The following is a 20,146-nucleotide window of genomic DNA, read 5'->3' on the forward strand; positions in this document are numbered from 1 at the left end:
CCTAAGCCCAGAAATTTGGAGACTTATCATACTGTGAAAATAAGTGAGAACTATTATAAGTTATAGAAGTTCTGGTCAGGTTTTATGATAGGACTGAGTTCTCTACTAGCTATCTTCTTGGGGGACAAGATGGCATGATGACAATTGATGAGATTATTAAATTCAGGAAATCAATTGGTAAGGTCTAAAGCCTGCATATGATAGATTCAAGGCTACCCATGATGGCATCCTGAAATTTCTTGTGGGAATGAGTGAAGAATAGAGGGGACCTGTTTCACATACGTGTGGGAGATTGACTTAGGACTAGGAAGTGAGTATGATATTGATGGAGTTTTTGGATCCGGTCTTGTTGACTAACCAAGTCTCTTTCATCTGTATATATAGAAGTTATCTCTTTATCAGCTTTAGAAAGTTTTATTTTTATATATATCCTATTTTGAATAATAATTTATTTTTGAATCTCCTGTTTATTTCTGTATGTCATTTTAGTGCCTCCTTGTGGGGAACTATATTAATGACAGTTATGCTAATGACAGTTATAAAGATAAAGGATTATTAAACTAAAGATTATATTTTACAGTGATATGTTTATATTTTAAAGTAACATTGAAGATAATTTAATAAAATTATTTATAATTTTGTGTTGAATCATTTAAATTTAAGAGTTTATTAATTTTTTTACTGAATATTAAGTGTCTACTGTGTGTTAGTAGTAGTTAGGTACTTTTGGAACATCAGTGAACAAAACAGACATATATTTCTACTTTCTTGGGTGTCATGTACTGTCAGGTAAGACAAGTATAATACATAAATAAATCATATAGCATGTTGGATGATAAGAGCTATGGAAAGGGAAAAAAACAGCAGGACAAGTATATTGGGAATGTGTGATGTTGGATGGAATTTGCAATATGAAATAGAGTGGTTAGCATAGATTTCATTGAGAAGGTGATGTTTGAGCAAAGACTTGAGGAAGAGTGTTTTAGGCAGATGAAGCAAGTAGTGGGAAGGTTCTTAGATGAAGCTGTTTGTGCCTTGTTCAAGGAACAACATGAAGGTTGTGGCTAGAGCAGAATAAATTAAATTAAGGAGGTGATGTGTGGACAAGATCATACAGGGCTATTATAAGGACTTTGGCTTTTACTCTGAAACTGGAAGCTATTCGAATATTTTGAGCAGAAGCGTCAATTGATATAACACAAACTAATTCTGAATACTATGTGGAGAATTAATATAGAGTAGCATGGATCAAAGCAGGGGGCTACTGTAATAATCAAAATGAGAGGTATGAGTTGGCTCGCATGAGAGTGGCAGACGAGAGAAGTGGTAGTAGAAGTGGTCAAATTCTGGGTATATTTTAAAGATAGAGCCTAAATTTGTGCTGAAAATTGAATGTAGGGATGGGGGATGAGAAGAAGAGAAGTGTTAGGGATGACTTTATGGTTTTGGGCGGAGCAACTGGAATGGTGGAATTCGCATCACTGAGACTATGGATAAGGCAATTTGAGGGTGGGGACAATATCAGGGATTCATGTCTGATGGTCTTCCAAATGGAGATGGGAAGGTGGAGGAAGCAATTCTGACACTTAAAAAACATTATGAAAGTTAACAGAAAGATACTGGCCCCTAATTTAAATTTGAAGTGTTATAGGATCATTTTTCATTTAATAAATGTTTATTGACTACCTCTATTTGATACTAGATGACTGGGGGCTCCAGTAATGAGCAAATATAGTCATGGACCAATCCTTACAGAACTTAATGTATAGCAGGGAAAACAGACATTAAGTAATTACAAAAACACATTTGAAATTACCACTGTAGTAAGTGCTATGAAGACCGTCTGGAACTGTGGGATGAGACGGTGGGGGCCTTATTCTGGTGATCAGGGAAGAAGTAACATTTTAGGTATAATTCACATACAGTAAAATTCATCCATTTTAAGTGTATAGATGTATGAGTTTTGACAAATCCATTTAACCACCACCACAGTCAAGATTTATCATCCCAAATCAGTGCTATCATCCCAAAAAAGTTTTCTAAATGTCCCCTTTCTGCCCATTTTTTAATTGGGTTCTCTTTTTTTAAATTAGTGATATGTAGGAGTTCTGTGTTCTCGAACAAGCCTTTTGTTGGCTATATATATTGAGAATATCTTCTTCCAGTTTGAATATTGCCCTTTTATTCTCTTAATGGTGATGAGCACAATTTCTAATTTAATTGAGGTCCAATTTATCAATCTTTTTTTTAAATTGGTAATTCTTTCTGTGTCCTGTTTAAGAAGTAGTTTCCTGTAACAAGGTCATGAAAATATGCGTATATTTTCTTCTAAAAGTTTTTTTATTCATTGTGCATTGCAAATTAAATTTGTGTGTGATCTGAGTTAGGAGTCAAGGTTCATTTTTGTTCATACGCTATTCAGTTGATCCAGTACTATTTATTGGAAACATCATTTTTTAAGCATTGAATGTAAGTTGTTCTTACTGTAAGTGTGGGTTGTTTCTCAACTCTCTATTCTGTTCTATTGGTCTATTTGTCTATGCTTGCACTGACCACATCTTAATTATTGTAGCTTATAATAAATCTTGGTATTTGGTAGTGTTCTTCAAGATTGTACTAGCTATTCTATGTCCTTTGCATTTCCATTTAAATTTTAGAATCAGCTTGTGAATTTCTACAAAAAGCCTGCTGGGATTTTGATTGGGATTGCATGGAATCTCTAGGTCAACATTAGGGAAACTGATTATCTTCATAATATTAAATCTTCCAGTCAATGAAAATGATACAGTTCTTCATTTAGTAGACTCTGTAATTTCTCTCAACAGTGTTCCAGTATAGAGATATTGCAGATCTCTTGTTAGGTTTATTCCTGGCGATTTGATTTTTTTAGATGCCATTGTGCAATCAGTTTTGACACTTCACTTTCTCATTGCTTGTTGGAAAGAAATAGAAATGTTGATTTTTATATATTGACCTTGTATCCAGTTACCTTGCTATATTCATTTATTCTAATAGTTTTTATAGTTTGTCTTGGGTTTTCTATGTACTCAATCATGTCATCAGCATATAATGACAATTATAAGGCTTCTTTTCCAATGTTTATTTCTTTTTACTTTTTCTATTTTATTTTTATTCTTTATACCATTAATTTGTTTGCTGGTTTATTTATTTTGTTGGATACAAGTGGTGTTGATGGATATTCTTGTCCTATTCCTGAATTCAAGGGGAAAGAGTCTAATATTTTCATTAGTAAGATGACGTTGGCTGTAAAATTTTTATACGTTACTTTTTTTTTCTTTTTTTGAGACAGGGTCTCTGTTGCTCTGACTAGAGTGCATTGTCATCTGCAACCTCAAACTCCTGGGCTCAAGTCATACTCCTGCCTCAGCCTCCTGAGCAGCTGGGATTACAGGCGCGTGCCACCATGCCTGGCTAAATTTTATATTTTTTGTAGAGACGGTGTCTCACTCTTGCTCAGGCTGGTCTTGAACTCCTGACCTAAAGCAGTCCTCTTGCCTAGGCCTCCCAAAGTGCTAGGCGTGAGCCACCATGCCCAGCCTATATATTAGGTTTATTCGATTAAGAGTGCTCCTTCTATTTTTAATTTCTGAAAGTTTTTATTATGAGTGGGTATTGAATTTTATCATATTCTTTTTCTTAATCTATTGAGATGATTATATGGATTTTACTTTGATAATTTGGTGAATTACATTGATTAATTTTCAAAAGTGAAATCAATTTGCATTCCTGGAGTAGTAAACTTTGTTGGTTATAATGTATTATCTTTTTCATAAGTCTGGATTTGCTTTGCTAACATTTTGTTTAGTGTTTTTATATCTGTATTCATGAGAGATATATTGGCCTGTAATTTTCCTTCTTGTAATGTTCTTATCAGAGTTTAGCGACCTCATAAAGAATTGGGAATTGATCACTCTGGTTTTTCGTTCCTGAAAGATTGTATACAATTGGTGTTAGATATTATTTATTTTTTAATGGTTTAGAAGAATTCTCTAGTGAAAACACCTGAGTCAGGAGATTTCTTCAGGGAAGATTCTAGAAATTATGGATTCAAATTCTCTAACAGAAGATTTTTCAGATTTTCTTATTCTTTGTGTCAGTTTCTGTAAGCTCTGTTTTTCAAAGAATTTGTTTCATCTAAATTATCAAATGCATTGTCATAAAGTTGTTCTTAATGTCCTCTTACTATGTTCTTAATGTCTATAAGGTATGTACTGATGCCCTTCCCCCCTTTTAATGTCTCCAAAATTTGAATATTCTCTTTTCTTGATTATTCTTACTAGGGGTTATCAATTATTAATATTCTCAAAGAATTAGCTTTTGGCTTTCTTAATTTTCTTTATTTTTATTTATTTATTTTTTCTTTTGAGACAGGGTCTCACTCTGTTGCCTGGGTTAGAGTGCAATGGTGTGATCATAGTTCACTACAACCTCAAACTCCTGGGCTCAAATGATCCTCCTACCTCAGCCTCCCAAGTGGCTAAGACTACAGGTGCATGCCACCGTCCCCAGCTAATTGTTTAATTTTTTGTAAAGATAGGGGTCTCCCTGTGTTGTCCAGGCTGGTCTTGAACTCCTGGTCTCAAGTAAGCCTCCTGTCTCGGGCTCCCAAAGTTCCAGGATTACAGGTGTGAGCCACCACACCCGGCCTAAATTTATACTTTTAACACTTGCTGAAAAATACAAGCACCTTTTGACAATTTAACTTCATTTAGCTTGCTGTCTTTTGTGTTAGTCTAGTTCCATATTTTATATTTCTACATATGTTTAAGCCAAACAAATCATTGTTACTATTATTTTAAATGTCAATATTAATTTATATTTATCTACATATATTTACTTTTCCATTCCTCTCCATTAACTACTCCAGTTCTGTGCTCCCACGTGAGGTCATTTTCTTTTAGTTTGATGTTATTCTTCTAACAAGTTCTCTTACCTTTTTGTTCATCTGAAACTATTTTTATTTTATCTTCACATGAAGAATATTTTCTCTTAGCACCAAACTCTAGCTTGATTGGTTTATTTTCATATTTTCTTTTTTTGTCTTAGCTTTTTAGAGATGCCATTTTATTATCCTCTATTTCCATATTTCTCCAAACCTGGGTGACCTTGACCCTCTTCTGTACAAAAACAAAAATCCTCCTATATTCTTGTGCAAATTTTGTGTTAAAAATTCATTTTTCACTCTCAATGGTGAGGTCACTTTTTTTTACAATTTAACTAATAAAATATCATTAGTTGCTGTTGCCATCATGATAAATAAAAAGGTTAATTAAAAGTAAGATATGTGACACTGAGTTGACTTTTGTGTGTGTGAAAACTTAACAGGTTATTAAGTGTTTAAAGAATACAAGTTGGATAAAAAATTTAAGATGAGAATTGAAGAAAAAATAAAGAGCAGCTATTATCTGGATTTAGTAGTAAAGAAATTAAAATTCTGATTTTTGAATGGGTGCTATTAGAGTAGCACTTGGTTGTTTTTTAGATGTTTGTGATTATTAACTGATTGACGGTTTGAGTGTTTACATGTAATGGCTAAAGAGCAATGTATATGTATATTAAGTGTGCCAGAGAGAATTGTGTTCAGAAAATCTGGAAAGGTATACAGTAATTAAATGACCATCTAAAAATGTGGGGGGAAGAGAACCACTGACAATATAGGAATTGGTATTAGATTTCGCACATCGAAGTAGAGAAAGAAGACAGGTAGATTCGTAAAGAATAAAGCCTCCCTCCTGCAGGATTAAAAATGGGGGTCTGGAAAGAAACTAACCATTCGCTTTTGCTACCAAAATAACCCTAAGAAGAGAGCCAGGTGTTGCAGTCCATCTTATATTTATGTTTTTCCTTTCACCCTTTTGTGAACTCTCAAGGTTAGTCAGTGGTTTTCTTCAAAATTTCATTAGGAAATTTGCCAAAGGCATCCTTTTGAGGCAGCTGTCTCTGTACCCTTGGAGGCCATCAGTAACGTTTCCAATCTATAGCGGTAATCGGCACCAAAATGTTGAACTGAACTGTTGTCTGTGTTTTAAAACATTCCTCTGCTGCCACTATTCCCCCCCCCCCCCCCCGCCCCAAACAGTATAAAATATATCACATTTTGGGACTTATGGCTCTTCTAGTTGTTATTGTGACTTTTCAGGTAAAATCCATGATTAATAATAATAAACATATCCAAATAACAATAGTGAAAGGAGACTTAATTTTTTTTAACATAATTTAAATCATAACAATAGACACATTAGAAATTTTCTATATAAATAAAGAATTCTGTTTGTATAGAATGTTAAAATTTTTATATTCAGTATTGAGATTTTATAAGGTAAAATATACTGTAAAGTTTCGGGTATTAAATATGTTATTATATTAAGTTCATGATTAAAATGCATTAGAGGAAATTGAAAATGCATTTGTGTTTTTATTCCTATGCAGTTTAATAATATAGGTAACTGTTATACCATATGCATCTTTAATATATTAGGCTAACTGTTTCTCTTGTTTTACTAAACTGTGTTCTTTCAGCCACCCACACAGAATATGCCTATGGGTCCTGGAGGGATGAATCAGAGCGGCCCTCCCCCACCTCCACGCTCTCACAACATGCCTTCAGATGGAATGGTAGGTGGGGGTCCTCCTGCACCACACATGCAGAACCAGATGAACGGCCAGATGCCTGGTAAGTTTTTCTCCTCTAAGACATTAACACCAGAGTTGCTTAGCAACTGAAACGACATGGGGGCTCAAGGGATACTAGATTGTTGATGACAAAACTGCTTTGAATGCCCCCGAGTACAGGCTCTCTTAGAGTTTGTTAGCTACAGAGCTACGTGACCTGTATTCAGTGCTTATCAGGCTGCCCTTGGGCTTTGATGTAGCTGACACACAGCATTCCTCTGATGAACAGAACTGGCTAAATTTAGTCTGTCTGAAACTATGCAATACAGTTGGTTAGAAGCTTTTTGGAAAAAAAAGGCATTATGCCATGGCTTAAGAATTAAAATTTGTTTTTAAAAAAAGTACTGTAATATTTCCCTGAGTTTTTATTTACTTAAAAATTGATTGATCTCAGAAACAGTATCAGTGGGAAAAATACATGGGGGAAAAGAAACATACAGTCTCTAAAGTGCTAGTGTATTTAGTATTTTTCTCATTGATATTATGAAGCTGATTTTAGATTTGTTTGAATGCGTATGTTTGTAGCATAACATAAAAATGAGAATTGATTTTTAAAGCAAAATTAAAAGCTGAGAAATAATGTGAGCTTTCTTACACAGTGAGCCATTTCCTTTTCATTTATCCATTTTAAGTTTGGAGTCACTAGAATATCTTTAGTCCATTGGATGCTTATTTAGTTACCTTTTGCTGGTTTGAATTTTTAGTTTAAAAAGTATCTTTAAACTATTTTGTTTTTCTAACAACAACAACAACCCATACCCATAATTTTTGGTGGAGTATTCTCTACATTTAACATGAGAATATTTTTACTTTCTAAAGACAAAAGTTGTTTTCATTAACAAAAAGAAACAATTGCCAATAATGGAAGCAAATTAAAATAACAGAACAATTTATTATTAAAATTAGTGATTAGAGGCCGGGTGTGATGGCTCACGCCTGTAATCCCGGTGCTTTGGGAGGCAGAGGCAGGAGGATCACTTGAGCTCTGGAGTTCGAGGCTACAGTGAGCTCTGATCTGGCCACTGCACTGGGCAGCGAAGCAAGATCCTGTCTCTAAAAAAAAAAAAAAAAAAAAAATTAGTAATTAGCATCCTTAAGATAGTGTTCTTTTCTAGCTGATTGTGTTGTTTGATAGTATTGGTGTCCAAAGATGATGAGCATAATAAAAAAAAAACGAGAGCACAGTACAAAAGAGATAAGGTAGCTTGATTTATGGAAGATTGACGTGTGACTGATCTTGTAGGAGGGCCGTGGTATTCTGGTGGCTGTCTCCTATTTCCTTCTAAGGCTTGCAACATTGAGGGCTCACACTCACTGTGGAAGACATAACTACTTTTCAGCTTATAGTCAGATTGTAGTCAGGAGAAACTTTCTTGCCAAATCCACATTTAGCTCACCAGAACACTTTGTTTTTAGAACTGGAAAGGTATTGCTAGTGCAGGTTAGCTAGTTAGGAGTTTTGTGACTTTTCATGGTGGTACCTTTAATTAAGATTTTGACTTGTCTTCTCCATGTACCATTCAAGCCTGAGGCTGAAGAAGCATTTGAGCAGCAATGCAGTTACTGTTAACATGACATTCTGTGTTTTGTGTAAGGCCATCTGGAGTAGTTATATTTTTTTATAAGCCAGAGATTATAAACCAGTTATGACCTAGGTTGTCCAGAATACTGTAGAGCTTCCAAAACAATCGTTGAGCTTCTCCTGACAATATTTAATGAAATTATAGTTAGGTGTACATTTGCATCATGGCTCTTTATTTCCTATTTTAGTTTTGTTTTTAATATTTCACTTTATAATCTCAGTTTCAGAGATACTTGTTTGATCTTGGTCAAATAACCTCTAAGTCTCAAGTTCCTTTTTAAAATAAATTAATTGATTTTTTTTGAAAACTAGATAATACCTGCTTGTGAAGCCAAAATCAAAAGGTATCAAAGGGTATACAGCTAGACTCTTAGTTCCAGAGAAGCATTGGTTTCTAGTTATTCATCAGGAGATACTCTATGTACAAAAATGCATGTATGTATTTGTTTCTTATTCTTTCTTTAAAAAACACAAATAGTACCACCCATTAAACAGTGTTTTATATCTTTTCTTTCTCTCTTAAAGATAATCTTGGAGACCATCATTACATTCAGTATTTAAAGGGCTATCTTATTGGTGACTGCATTACATTCTTTTTTATGGGTATACTTTAATTTATTTGAACATTTCTCTTAATGATAGGTTTTTAGCCTTTTGATATTATAAATTATGCTGCCATGAATATGCCTGTAAGTATATATAATGCATATATATATATATTTTTCATCCCTACACAGATGCACACAAATACTTATGTATCTGTGGGATAAATTCCTAGAACTGAAATTGCTAAATTAGAGATATAGATGCATTTTAAAATTTGATAGTTATTGCCAAATTGCACACCACAAATACAGTAACAGAGTATTAATTTTAGCAGTATGTTTTAAACCTTGAAAAGTTTTCTTTTGCACATTAGTGTTTTTTTTTTTTTTTCTCAGGTTGATGATCTCCCTTTAGCATTTCTTAAAAGATGGGTCTGGTGGTGATGAATTCTCTCAGCTTTTGTTTGTCTGGGAAGGACTTTATCTTTCCTTCATATTTGAATAATAATTTTGCTGGGTGTAATATTCTTGGAAGATAGTTTTTTTTTTTTTTTTCCTTTGAGCACTATGAAAATGTCATTTCCACTCCCTCTTGGCCTATAGGATTTTTATGGAAAAGTCTGTTGCCAGACGAATTGGAGCCCCTTTATATGTTATTTGCTGCTTTTTTTCTTTCTACTTGAGGATTCTTTCTTTGTTCTTGACTTTTGAGAGTTTGATTATTATATGTCCTGGGATAGTCTTTTTTTTTTTTTTTTTTAATTAATTAATTTTTTTTCTTTCCCTGCTCCTCCATGGGTTGGAGGGATAGTCTTTTTTGAATTGAATCTGTTTGGTATTCTAGGACCTTTCTTGTACCTGGATATTTATATCTTTAACAAGTTTTGGAAAGTTTTCTGTTAACTTCTTTGAATAAGCTTTCCACCCCTTGCTCTTGCTCAGTTTCCTCTTGAACACGGATAATTCGTAGATTTTGGTTTTTTTTTTTTTTTTTTTTGAGACAGAGTCTCGCTCTGTTGCCCGGGCTAGAGTGCCGTGGCGTCAGCCTTGCTCACAGCAACCTCAAACTCCTGGGCTCAAGCAATCCTCCTGCCTCAGCCTCCCGAGTAGCTGGGACTACAGGCATGCGCCACCATGCCCGGCTAATTTTTTCTATGTATATTTTTAGCTGTCCGTATAATTTCTTTCTATTTTTAGTAGAGACGGGGTCTCGCTCTTGCTCAGGCTGTTCTCGAACTCCTGACCTCAAGCGATCCTCCCGCCTCTGCCTCCCAGAGTGCTAGGATTACAGGCGTGAGCCACCACACCCGGCCAGATTTTGTTTTTTGAGCTAATTTTCTATATCTTGTAGGCAGTCTTTTTTCCTTTTTTTTTCCTTTTTTTCCTCGGCATATTTTCAGATAGCTAGTCTTTTCTCAGTGTGGTTCATTCTGCTGTTGGGAACTTTTAAAGAGTTCTTCAGTTCAGCAACTATATTTCTAAGTTCCAGGATTTCTGTTTGATTTTTTAAATTATTATTTCAATCTCTTTGTTAAATTTCTCTGATAAATTTCTGATTTGCTTTTCTGTGTTATCTTAGAGATCACTGAGTTTCCTTAAAACTGCTATTTTGAATTCTTGGTCAGAGACCTCACAAACCAACATTTTGTTAGGGTCAGTCACTGGATTTTTACTTTGTCCTTTTGGGGAGGTCATGGTTTCCTGTTTGTTGTTGTTTCTTGTGGGCGTACATCTATGTCTTTGTATTGAAGGATTCGTTAGTTATTCCAGTTTTCTCTGTCCAGCTTATTTTTGTTTTTATTGAATATATTTGCTAAGCAAATTTTTGCCACTAGGTTGCTGCCATCTTTTCAGCTCTAGATAGTGCCTTAAGCCCAGATTCACCTTGGCTCTAGTAAATGGTTGGAGTGTTGCCTGTCCTGAATGGGAGAGGTGCCAAAGGGATTATCTGAGCAGTGTGGAAAGGCTGGGTAGGGGTTTGTGCCCAGGGAACCTGTAGAATGTACCTCCTATAGCGTGGGTGCTGCTGAACAGCCACTCCGATTTGGCATCTCCTTTGACCAAGTTTCCAGGGCTGGGGATGGTAGCCTCCCTCCTTTATCTCTGCCTGTCCTCAGGAATATCTCTCCCTTTAGACAGTCATGATGATTCCCATGGACCAAGGAAATGACAAGTTTCCTGCCAAGGAACTCAAGGATGTGGGGAAGCTGGTTTACTACTTCAACTTCCTTTTTTCCAGTGTAGAAACCATGGGTTGAGGGGAGAGTTCTCCCCTGCGCTTGGTGCCAGGCAGGGAGGTGGGGCGGGGGTGGGAGGGAGAATGTGTTGTGAATATGGAAGTCTGAGTTTCCTACTGTCTTCTCAGAGTTTTCCCACTTCTCTGTCGCCCTGGAAACTGCATCATCCTCATACTTGAGCTCTGGGTGGTTGTTGCTGGTGAAAATTTAGGCACTGTATATCTGTTTTTCGTTTTCTGTTGGGGAGAGTGTGGCCAGTTTGCTCCTTTGCCGCCATCTTGGAATCCCAAATTCCTCTATATAAAAATAGTACAGTCAGCCCTCCCTATCTATGGGTTCTACATCTGTGAATTCAACCAACTGTGGATCAGAAATAATAGGGAAAAAACAATTCTGTCTTTACTGAACAGGTACAGACTTTTTTTTCTTGTCATTATTCCCTAAACAATACTGTATAACAACTATTCACATAGCATTTACATTGTATTGGGTATTGTAAGTAATCTAAAGATGATTAAGTATACGGGAGGATATGTATGGGTTATGTGCAAATACTATACCATTTTATACCAGAGACTTGAGCATTCACATATTTTGGAATCTGTGGGAGGTCCTGGAACCAATCCCCCACAGACACTGAGGGACAACTGTGCTTCATTTGAATTGCTGTTTGTCATCACAGATTTCCTTAGGCTTGATTCCATCCTTGGTTCCGCATGGAATATAAATAACATTTTTATTCCCTCAACAGTGTTTGAAAGTGCTTCTTTCTTCGTAATATAGTTGGAACAAACTTTTGATTTTTGAGAATCTAGAATATGGATGTTGGTTCTTGTAGTTTTAATTTGCCTTTTTGTTATAAGTGAAGCAATCAATCTTTTCATGTTTACAAACCTTTTTGTAGTTTGAACTTTATGAACTAAAAGAACTTTATGTCCTTTGCCCATTCTTTTACTGATGGTGGTCTTTTTACTTTATATCTTAAGTAATTAGTTTGGTCTGTGGTATGTGTTGTAATTTTTCCCCCAATTTATCTTTTTATTGTTTTGGGGGGTTTTTTGGTCATGTTTACATTTTTTATTTTTCTAATTAATATTTTATGGCTCTGGGTTTTCTGGCATACTTAAGAAGGCTTTACTATTCCAAGATTATTTTTAAAATTCTTCTTTTTGAAATTCTTTTATGGTTCCTTGTTTTCTTACTTTTTTCAAGTTTAAATTTTTTATCAATATGGAATTAGTGGAAGGAATGAGATGGCAATCCAATTTGTTATTTTTCCAGATGGCTACCCAGTTGTCACAACACCATTTACTGAATTAGTTTTCTGTTGCCCGATACTTAATGTCACCATTATTATCATTTACTAAACTATGTATTTGGTTCTATTTTTAGACACTATTCTGTCTACTCATATATGTTCTAGTATTTACACTTTTATAATAATTACTCCAACTTTATGATAATGTTTTGCTATCTTATAAAGCTAGTCCTCCTTCATTATTCTTCTTTTTCAGAATGTTCTGGCTTTTCAAAATGATCAGTTTCTTAATCTGTACAATGGGAATAATAACATCTGTTTCACAGTATTTGCTGTCATTTGTTGCTGTTGATTAAAAACTCAAGTTATCGTTTAGTATTATAATAATGCAAAAAAATAAAAAGCTTTTTAAAGTACTTTTGTATGGACCATCTGTTTAACTTTCATATTTTGGTTCTGATCCTTTTTCTTCAAAGGGCCTAACCATATGCCTATGCAGGGACCTGGACCCAATCAACTCAATATGACAAACAATTCCATGAATATGCCTTCAAGTAGCCATGGATCCATGGGAGGTTACAACCATTCTGTGCCATCATCACAGAGCATGCCAGTACAGAATCAAATGACAATGAGTCAGGGGCAACCAATGGGAAACTATGGCCCCAGACCAAATATGAATATGCAACCAAACCAAGGTAACTAAGCTTCATGTCTTTCTTGACTAGAATGCTACCGTTAGCATTTGAAAGTAAAACTATTGTATCAAGTTCTTAGCTGATTCATACAAATGTAAGCTTTCGGTGAGTGAAAATCATACCCATAAAAAGGTAATGTTGAGTTTGAAACTAGTTTAAATCTCTCTTTTTTTTTACATATAGCTTTAGCTTTTTAAATTTATTTATTTTTATGTCATTTGGGCATTTTTAGGGGGGGAGTTCGTATTGTTGAATTGTTTTTTAAAGCCAATCAATTAGTAACCAAACACATTTGGTTTAGAGCTAGAAAATTGAGAAAAATAATAATTTTACCTTTATAAGTACAACCTCTTAAAAAACATCTACTCTATGGCTCATTTTACTTGTTAAGGATGTATTTATATGAATTTTTCTTGATTTATATGGGTGTTTTCTGATACTATGTTTCGACATTGAGAGGTAATTCTAAAATAATTTTTAATCAGAATACTCAGCAGAAGTACTGCTGTACTCTTGTCGTAGAGTGGTGTGAGCCCATTAAAATTTATTACCGAGCTCAGAAAATGAAATTGTTATATTTTTCTTTTAAGTACTCTGTGAATAATAACTAAAAGCCAGTAAGTGGCGCTCTGTTCTGCTAATTGTCTTTAAAACATTCGGCATATTGCCAGCTTAAAGCTATTTCAGTTACAAAATGTGATGAGGTTAAGAGCATAAGATAGAATGAAATGTATTTGTAATAACATTTCCTAGATTTTGATTGTAAAAAACAGATCACTGAAATGTACTCAGATACAGGAAGTTAATGTTAATCTGTTGATAATTATTTATGAAATAATATAATTTTAAAATATTAATACAGATATTTATAATTTTGATGATACACTGAAAATAAAGGAATATAATAAAATAAATTGTTAATCAGTGTAGCAGGCACACAACTCAAGCACACAAATTAGTGCTTGTCTCATTTTTTTTTAACCCTCAAATTATTTAGTGGTGGAAATGGTGGTGGAAATTTCCGTGGTGGAAATTTTTTATTTTCTTTTTATTAGGTCAATTAAAGTTTCAGAACAACAGCAAGATCTAGTCAGTGCTAGATTAGAAAGGAGTTCAGATGTTTCTCCATACATTTTGGTTACCAAGAGTGAGAGAGCAAGAAAATTGATACTGATTCTGACAGCAACTACAGTTATGATGGCACACTTCTTAGAAACTTATCATAGTTAAAAAAAGGCATGGTGTGCACAGAAATGGATGTTGCTGCAGCATAGTTTGCTATGATAGCATAAGATTTGAAGAAGAAAAAAATAATGCATACAGCAATGTGCATAAATAAAATAATTATTATTTTTGGAGAAAAGTGTTCAGGTGTTTATAGATATTTTTTGTCCTAAACTGAGGGACCAACTATTTTAAAAATGTCATATTTTGTGAGAATGTATAGGTTTTTCTTTTATTATAGTGCAGTAACTACTTTTTGCTTGTTCTCATAATTTATGAATTTCTAGTAGAAAATAGAGACTATATAAAAATAACTATGTAGAGATCTGATTTGAAGAAGTAAAAGACACTTTCTTTTTTTTTTTTTTTTTTTTTGAGGCAGAGTCTCGCTTTGTTGCCCGGGCTAGAGTGAGTGCCATGGCGTCAGCCTAGCTCACAGCAACCTCAAACTCCTGGGCTTAAGCGATCCTACCGCCTCAGCCTCTCGAGTAGCTGGGACTACAGGCATGCGCCACCATGCCCGGCTAATTTTTTCTATACATATTTTAGTTGGCCAGATAATTTATTTCTATTTTTTTTTTAGTAGAGACGGAGTCTCGCTCTTGCTCAGGCTGGTCTCGAACTCCTGACCTTGAGCGATCCACCCGCCTCGGCCTCCCAGAGTGCTAGGATTACAGGCGTGAGCCACCGCGCCCGGCCAAAAGACGCTTTCAAAAAGAAAGTAGGGTGAAAATCATTGAGGAAATTTTCATTGCTTTAAACATCTCTTCAAGGACAAATGAAAAAAATTTCATTTAAATTTTGCTATTTCAGACGACATCAGGCATGTTCAGGGTGGTATGGCCATAGACTGAATTTTGGTATTTCAGAATCAAAAGAATACCACAGAAAATTATAGTCTCAGAAAAAAAAAAAAAAAGGAAGTTTTACAGTGTTCTGGCAGCATCCAATATTTTAATCATATGAATTCCTTATAAAAGTATTTTAATGACAGGGGAAATGGCGCACGCCTGTAATCCTAGCACTCTGGGAGGTGGAAGCGAGAGGATTGCTTGAGGTCAGGAGTTTGAGACCAGCCTCAGCAAGAGTGAGACCCTGTCTCTACTAAAAATAGAAAAAATTAGCCAGGTGTGGTGGCACATGTCTGTAGTCCCAGCTATTTGGGAGGCTGAGACAGGAGGACCACTTGAGCCCAGGAGTTTGAGGTTGCTGTAAGGTAGGTTGATGCCACAGCACTCTACTCAGGGCAATGGAGTGAGACTCTGTCTCACAAAAGAAACAAAAAGACAAAAACAGAATTTTACTAATTATATATTCAAATATAAGAAATTTTACAAATCGTCATATTTGTGTTAAAGAATGTATTTCAGACAGGGCATGGTGGCTCACGCCTATAATCCTAGCACTCTGGGAGGCTAAGATGGGGGGAGTGCAAAACCAGCCTGAGCAAGACCGAGACCCCATCTCTACTAAAAGTAGATAAAAATTAGCCAGGTGTGGTGACATGTGCCTGTTGTCCTAGCTATTCAGGAGGCTGAGGCTGGAGACTTGCTTGAGCCCGAGAGTTTGAGGCTGCAGTGAGCTATGATGACACCACTGTACTCTACCCAGGGTGACAGAGTGAGAACAAACATCTTTGTGCCTATATCTTTGAGTACTTGTGCAAGATTTTTGTAGGATAAATTCTAGAGATAGAGTTGTTAAGATAAAATATATGAATAATGAAAAAAAAGAATGTATTTCACAAATTCCATGTATGTAATTCTTCAGACTTGGATTCAAGTGTTGGCCCTGTAGCTTACTGTACGTGGGACATTTGACCAAATTACTCAATTTCTCTAAATAAGATTAAGTGAAGTGATGCATGTAAAAATCCTGACTCAGTAATTGTTTGCATAATTTATATAAAATCTGTTGGTCAGAGTAATCAAGGATTTTTAAAAAAATGAACACAAAAAATTTGAAATTGGTTTATCAGCTTTTGTCTTATTTCAGCATCTAGTTTTTTTCTGGTTTTAGCTTTGTTTGACTAGCATTAAGAAAGTATTAATTCATTTAGCCAAGTGGTAAAGGATCATACTTTAAAATTATCATGTGTTCTATTAGTGTGCTCTTTGGTTAGACTGATCTAGAAGCTTGACATTAGAGAAGTAGGACCTTTTTCTTTCAGGACCTAAGTTGACCACATTCGTTACATAAGTATGAAGGGCAAAGAGTATGTATTGTCACAGCTTGGAGTGTTATATTTCTTCTTCTTATTATACAATGGATTATTATCTTGTAAGAGATTTACCAAGCTGAGGTGCTTCAGATAAGTCTAGCATCTAATTGTGCATATGTCTTGTGGTTGTGTATTCGTTATACCTGTTTGCTATCAACATATGTAGATCTTCATTTTTCAAGTGGCAGCATTCTTTATATGGATGTACCATAATATATTTAGTAAAACTGTATCCACTTTTGATAGATATTTCTAGACTTTTACTATCATAAATACTTCTGGAACAAACATCTTTGTGCCTATATCTTTGAGTACATGTGCAAGATTTTTATGGGATGAATTCTAGAGATAGAGTTGTTAGGATAAAATATATGAATAATTAAAATATTTGAGGGACATTGTCAAATTGTTTTCGATAAAGGTTGCATGAGGTCACATCTCTACAGAGTGTGGAAGTTCTTATTTCAGTACATATCCAGTGGCACTGACTATGTCTTTCTAATCTTTGCTAAATGTATAGGGAAAAAATGTAGTCTTGTTTTAATTTGTATTTATTCGATTATTAGTGAAGCTACATAACTTTATATGTGTTGCCATTTGCATGTTTTCTCTGAATTGACTGTTCATGTTATATATTCTGTGGTTTGATTATTATTAATCCGAAGGAGTTCTTTATAGATTATAGATCAAGGCTATTCACCTAACATGACTTTTCACATGTGAAAACATTTTGTTAGTTTTACGAGATAGGAATTTAACTTTGAAAATGGTTCATTTCGTGGTAGGATTCTGAAAATGGTAATATTATTTTCATAAAAAATATAACTATTTCCTAATTATATTAGAACTTTGATCCAGCATTTGCTAAATTATGGTCCAGATAGATTTTAATAATTATTGGTAAAATAATATTTTAAAAATTATTGGTAAATTATTGTAGAAGATTCAGCATACTTATTAGGATATTAAAAGGTCTGAGAAGTTTTATAGTAAAGGAACTGATTTGCTTTTAATTAATATGATTATAATACATCATGGGGCTTTTTCTTTTCTTTTTTGACATATTATCAAAAGTAAGAGCTAATATTTAGTGAATGCCCTTTAGTGCCAGGCACTGTATTGAAATGTTTTATATGTCATCTTTAATTTAATTCTCAAAACATCTTTGAGATAGTATTATCTCAAAGTAGTATCTTTGAGATACTATTATTATTCTCATTCCATGCATGAGGAAACAGATATCCTATGGAAATACAGGCAGGCCTCGCTTTGTACAGTTCTGATACGCGTGAATTTCATTTACCACAGTTTAGTTAAATAACACCTGTTCCCCCAACACCACCATTAAAATTTCACTTACCATGGTATATTAACTGAGTAATTGCATAAAGTACAAACTTAGCTGTTATGTGTTCAGTCCACAGATCACTATGTAAGTAACAGATGCCTGTCATGATTAGTGACCATTCATGCCACTTTAGATTTTGTCAGTGATTGGTCACTGTTTATCTGTCAGTTCATGCACATATAACAAAGCTTGTAGTGATGTTGCTTCCTTTGCTCCCAACAGTAAACCTATATGACATTTTACAAACTTGTGTAATTGAAAGAGGAACTTTGGCCAACAAAGATAAAAATGTAACAAAGAAATGAAAAGTGATAGTGCTGGAAATGAAATCCGTATCCAATGTAAATAGAATTACAGAAGAAATTGCTGACCATGGGAATGTTGACACTGCTGCTATTTGAGAGAATCTGGATATGCACTGCAGGTGCTTAATGAAGGCAAACTCATTGATACAAATGAAAAAAGTGATTGTGATGAAAAAGATGAAGATGTTTCAGAGAAAGTGAGACTGGCAAAATACTTCACATTAAAGAAATTCTTGGAGATATTTCACAACATTAAAAGTGCAAAGGAAAAAATGTTGGAAATTAATCCAAACATATTCCTTCTGAGTATGACAATTTGCTAAGCTAAGGAAAAGATGCTCACTCTCAATTGTCAGTGATAATATTAGCATAAGGGAACCACTGTTCAAACTACTCTTGATAAGATTTGTACAAAGAATTAAAACACTTTAACTAACTTATTTTTTATTTTTTAGAGACAGAGTCTCGCTAGATTGCCCAGGCTGGCCTCAAGCGATCCTCCTGCCTCAGCCTCTCAGATAGCTAGGATTATAGTTGCGAGCCACCATGGCTGGCCTTAAAACACCTTCAGTGTTTTTAATGTTTTAAATTATAGTGAAATAAATTTTTTTCATTTCCCTGTGCATTTGTAACTGACGGTTACAGAGTTTTTAATATTTTGACAAAAATTTTTAAAGGCCATGGGATAATGTCCCATTTATTATTGTTTTGCATGATTTCAGCTTTCAAGGTCATTTATTCAGCCCCATACTAGTATATAAAGTGAAAACTGTTTATAAAGTTTTATAGAATACATTTTGGGAAATGCTGTTAAGTTCCTAACTTTATATAAATGTTATCAGCTTAGGAGCTTCCTATTTATATGAGATACAAATACGTCTGATGATGATAAACATTATGCAAAGAAATATGCAGAGTGAGGGGAAAGAGAAAAATGCAGTCTGTATGCTATTTTAGGATGGCGAGCAGACACCTGGAAAAAGTGTTGCACAGGCAGAAGGACTAGCAAGCAAGAGCCCTGTGGCTGGCGCATCTGAAGTATAGCAAGGAGACCATTCTAATTGGAGCTGAGTGAGTGAAGAAGGGGAGTCATAAGGTCCAAGGGATAGTTGAAGGCTAGACCTTGAAAGACCTTATATTGTAGCCATAAGGATTTTAGATTTTATTCTGAGGGAGAGGGGATGCTGCTGGAAAGTTTTGAGCACTGGAATAATATGATCTGAATGTATGTTTCTAAAAACATACCTTTGGCAGCTGTATGCAAAACAGTTGAATAGCCGTGCAGCAGGGAAACCTGTTAAAAGGCTCTTGCTGTATTTGAGTAAGAAATGGTGGTGACTTTGAATAGTGTGATAGCTATGGAGGTAATCCAAAGTAGTCAGTTTGGGATATTTACCTTTTTTTTTTTTGAGACAGGGTCTCACTCTGTTGGACAGGCTGGAGTGCAGTGGTGTGATCAAAGCTCACTGCAGGTTTGAGCTCCTGGGCTCAAGCAGTCCTCCTGCCTCAGCCTCTCAAGTAGCTAGGACTACAGGTATACACCACCATGCCTGGCTAATTTTTTGCCATCTTTTGTAAAGATGGGGTGTTACTATGTTGCCCAGGCTTTTACTATATATTTTGAAGGTAGAGCTGGTATGATATCTAGGATTTGCTTATAGATTGGATGTGGAGTACAGGAGGACAGAGTTAAGGATGACTTCAAAGTCAAAGTAATTGGATGAATGGTGTTGCCATTACTGAAATTAAGAATCTAGGGGAACAGCAGATTGAGGAGTTTGGCTTGGCACCTATTAAATTTGAGTGACCTATTGTTATCGAAGTGTGGATGTCTCCAGAAGACAGTTGGGTATATTAGTTTGGAGTTAAGGGGAGAGGTCAGGGTATTAAAAGTCATGATATTGAAAGAAGTCACTTAAGAAATGAATAAAGGTAGTAAGAAAAGAGGTCTGAAGATTCAGTCCAGGAGCCTTCCAACATTTTGACATTGGGAACATGAAGGACTCCTTCCAGGAAGACTTGTGAGACTGAGCAG

The 20,146-nt window shown here is 35.0% G+C and overlaps 1 protein-coding gene across 2 annotated transcripts in view; it reads left to right on the forward strand.

The window, feature by feature from the left end:
• The window catches only part of SS18 (SS18 subunit of BAF chromatin remodeling complex), a 66,954-nt gene that overhangs the window by 23,543 nt on the left and 23,265 nt on the right, over positions 1-20,146 (forward strand). For both annotated transcript variants that reach the window (XM_069468169.1, XM_069468170.1), the window contains exons 4-5: positions 6,541-6,694; positions 12,792-13,013. In XM_069468169.1, the coding sequence (XP_069324270.1) occupies positions 6,541-6,694; positions 12,792-13,013 (376 nt within the window). The remainder of the gene's footprint in view (positions 1-6,540; positions 6,695-12,791; positions 13,014-20,146) is intronic.

Source organism: Eulemur rufifrons, chromosome 5 (genome assembly GCF_041146395.1).
Source record: "Eulemur rufifrons isolate Redbay chromosome 5, OSU_ERuf_1, whole genome shotgun sequence".
NCBI classification, from domain to species: domain Eukaryota; kingdom Metazoa; phylum Chordata; class Mammalia; order Primates; family Lemuridae; genus Eulemur; species Eulemur rufifrons.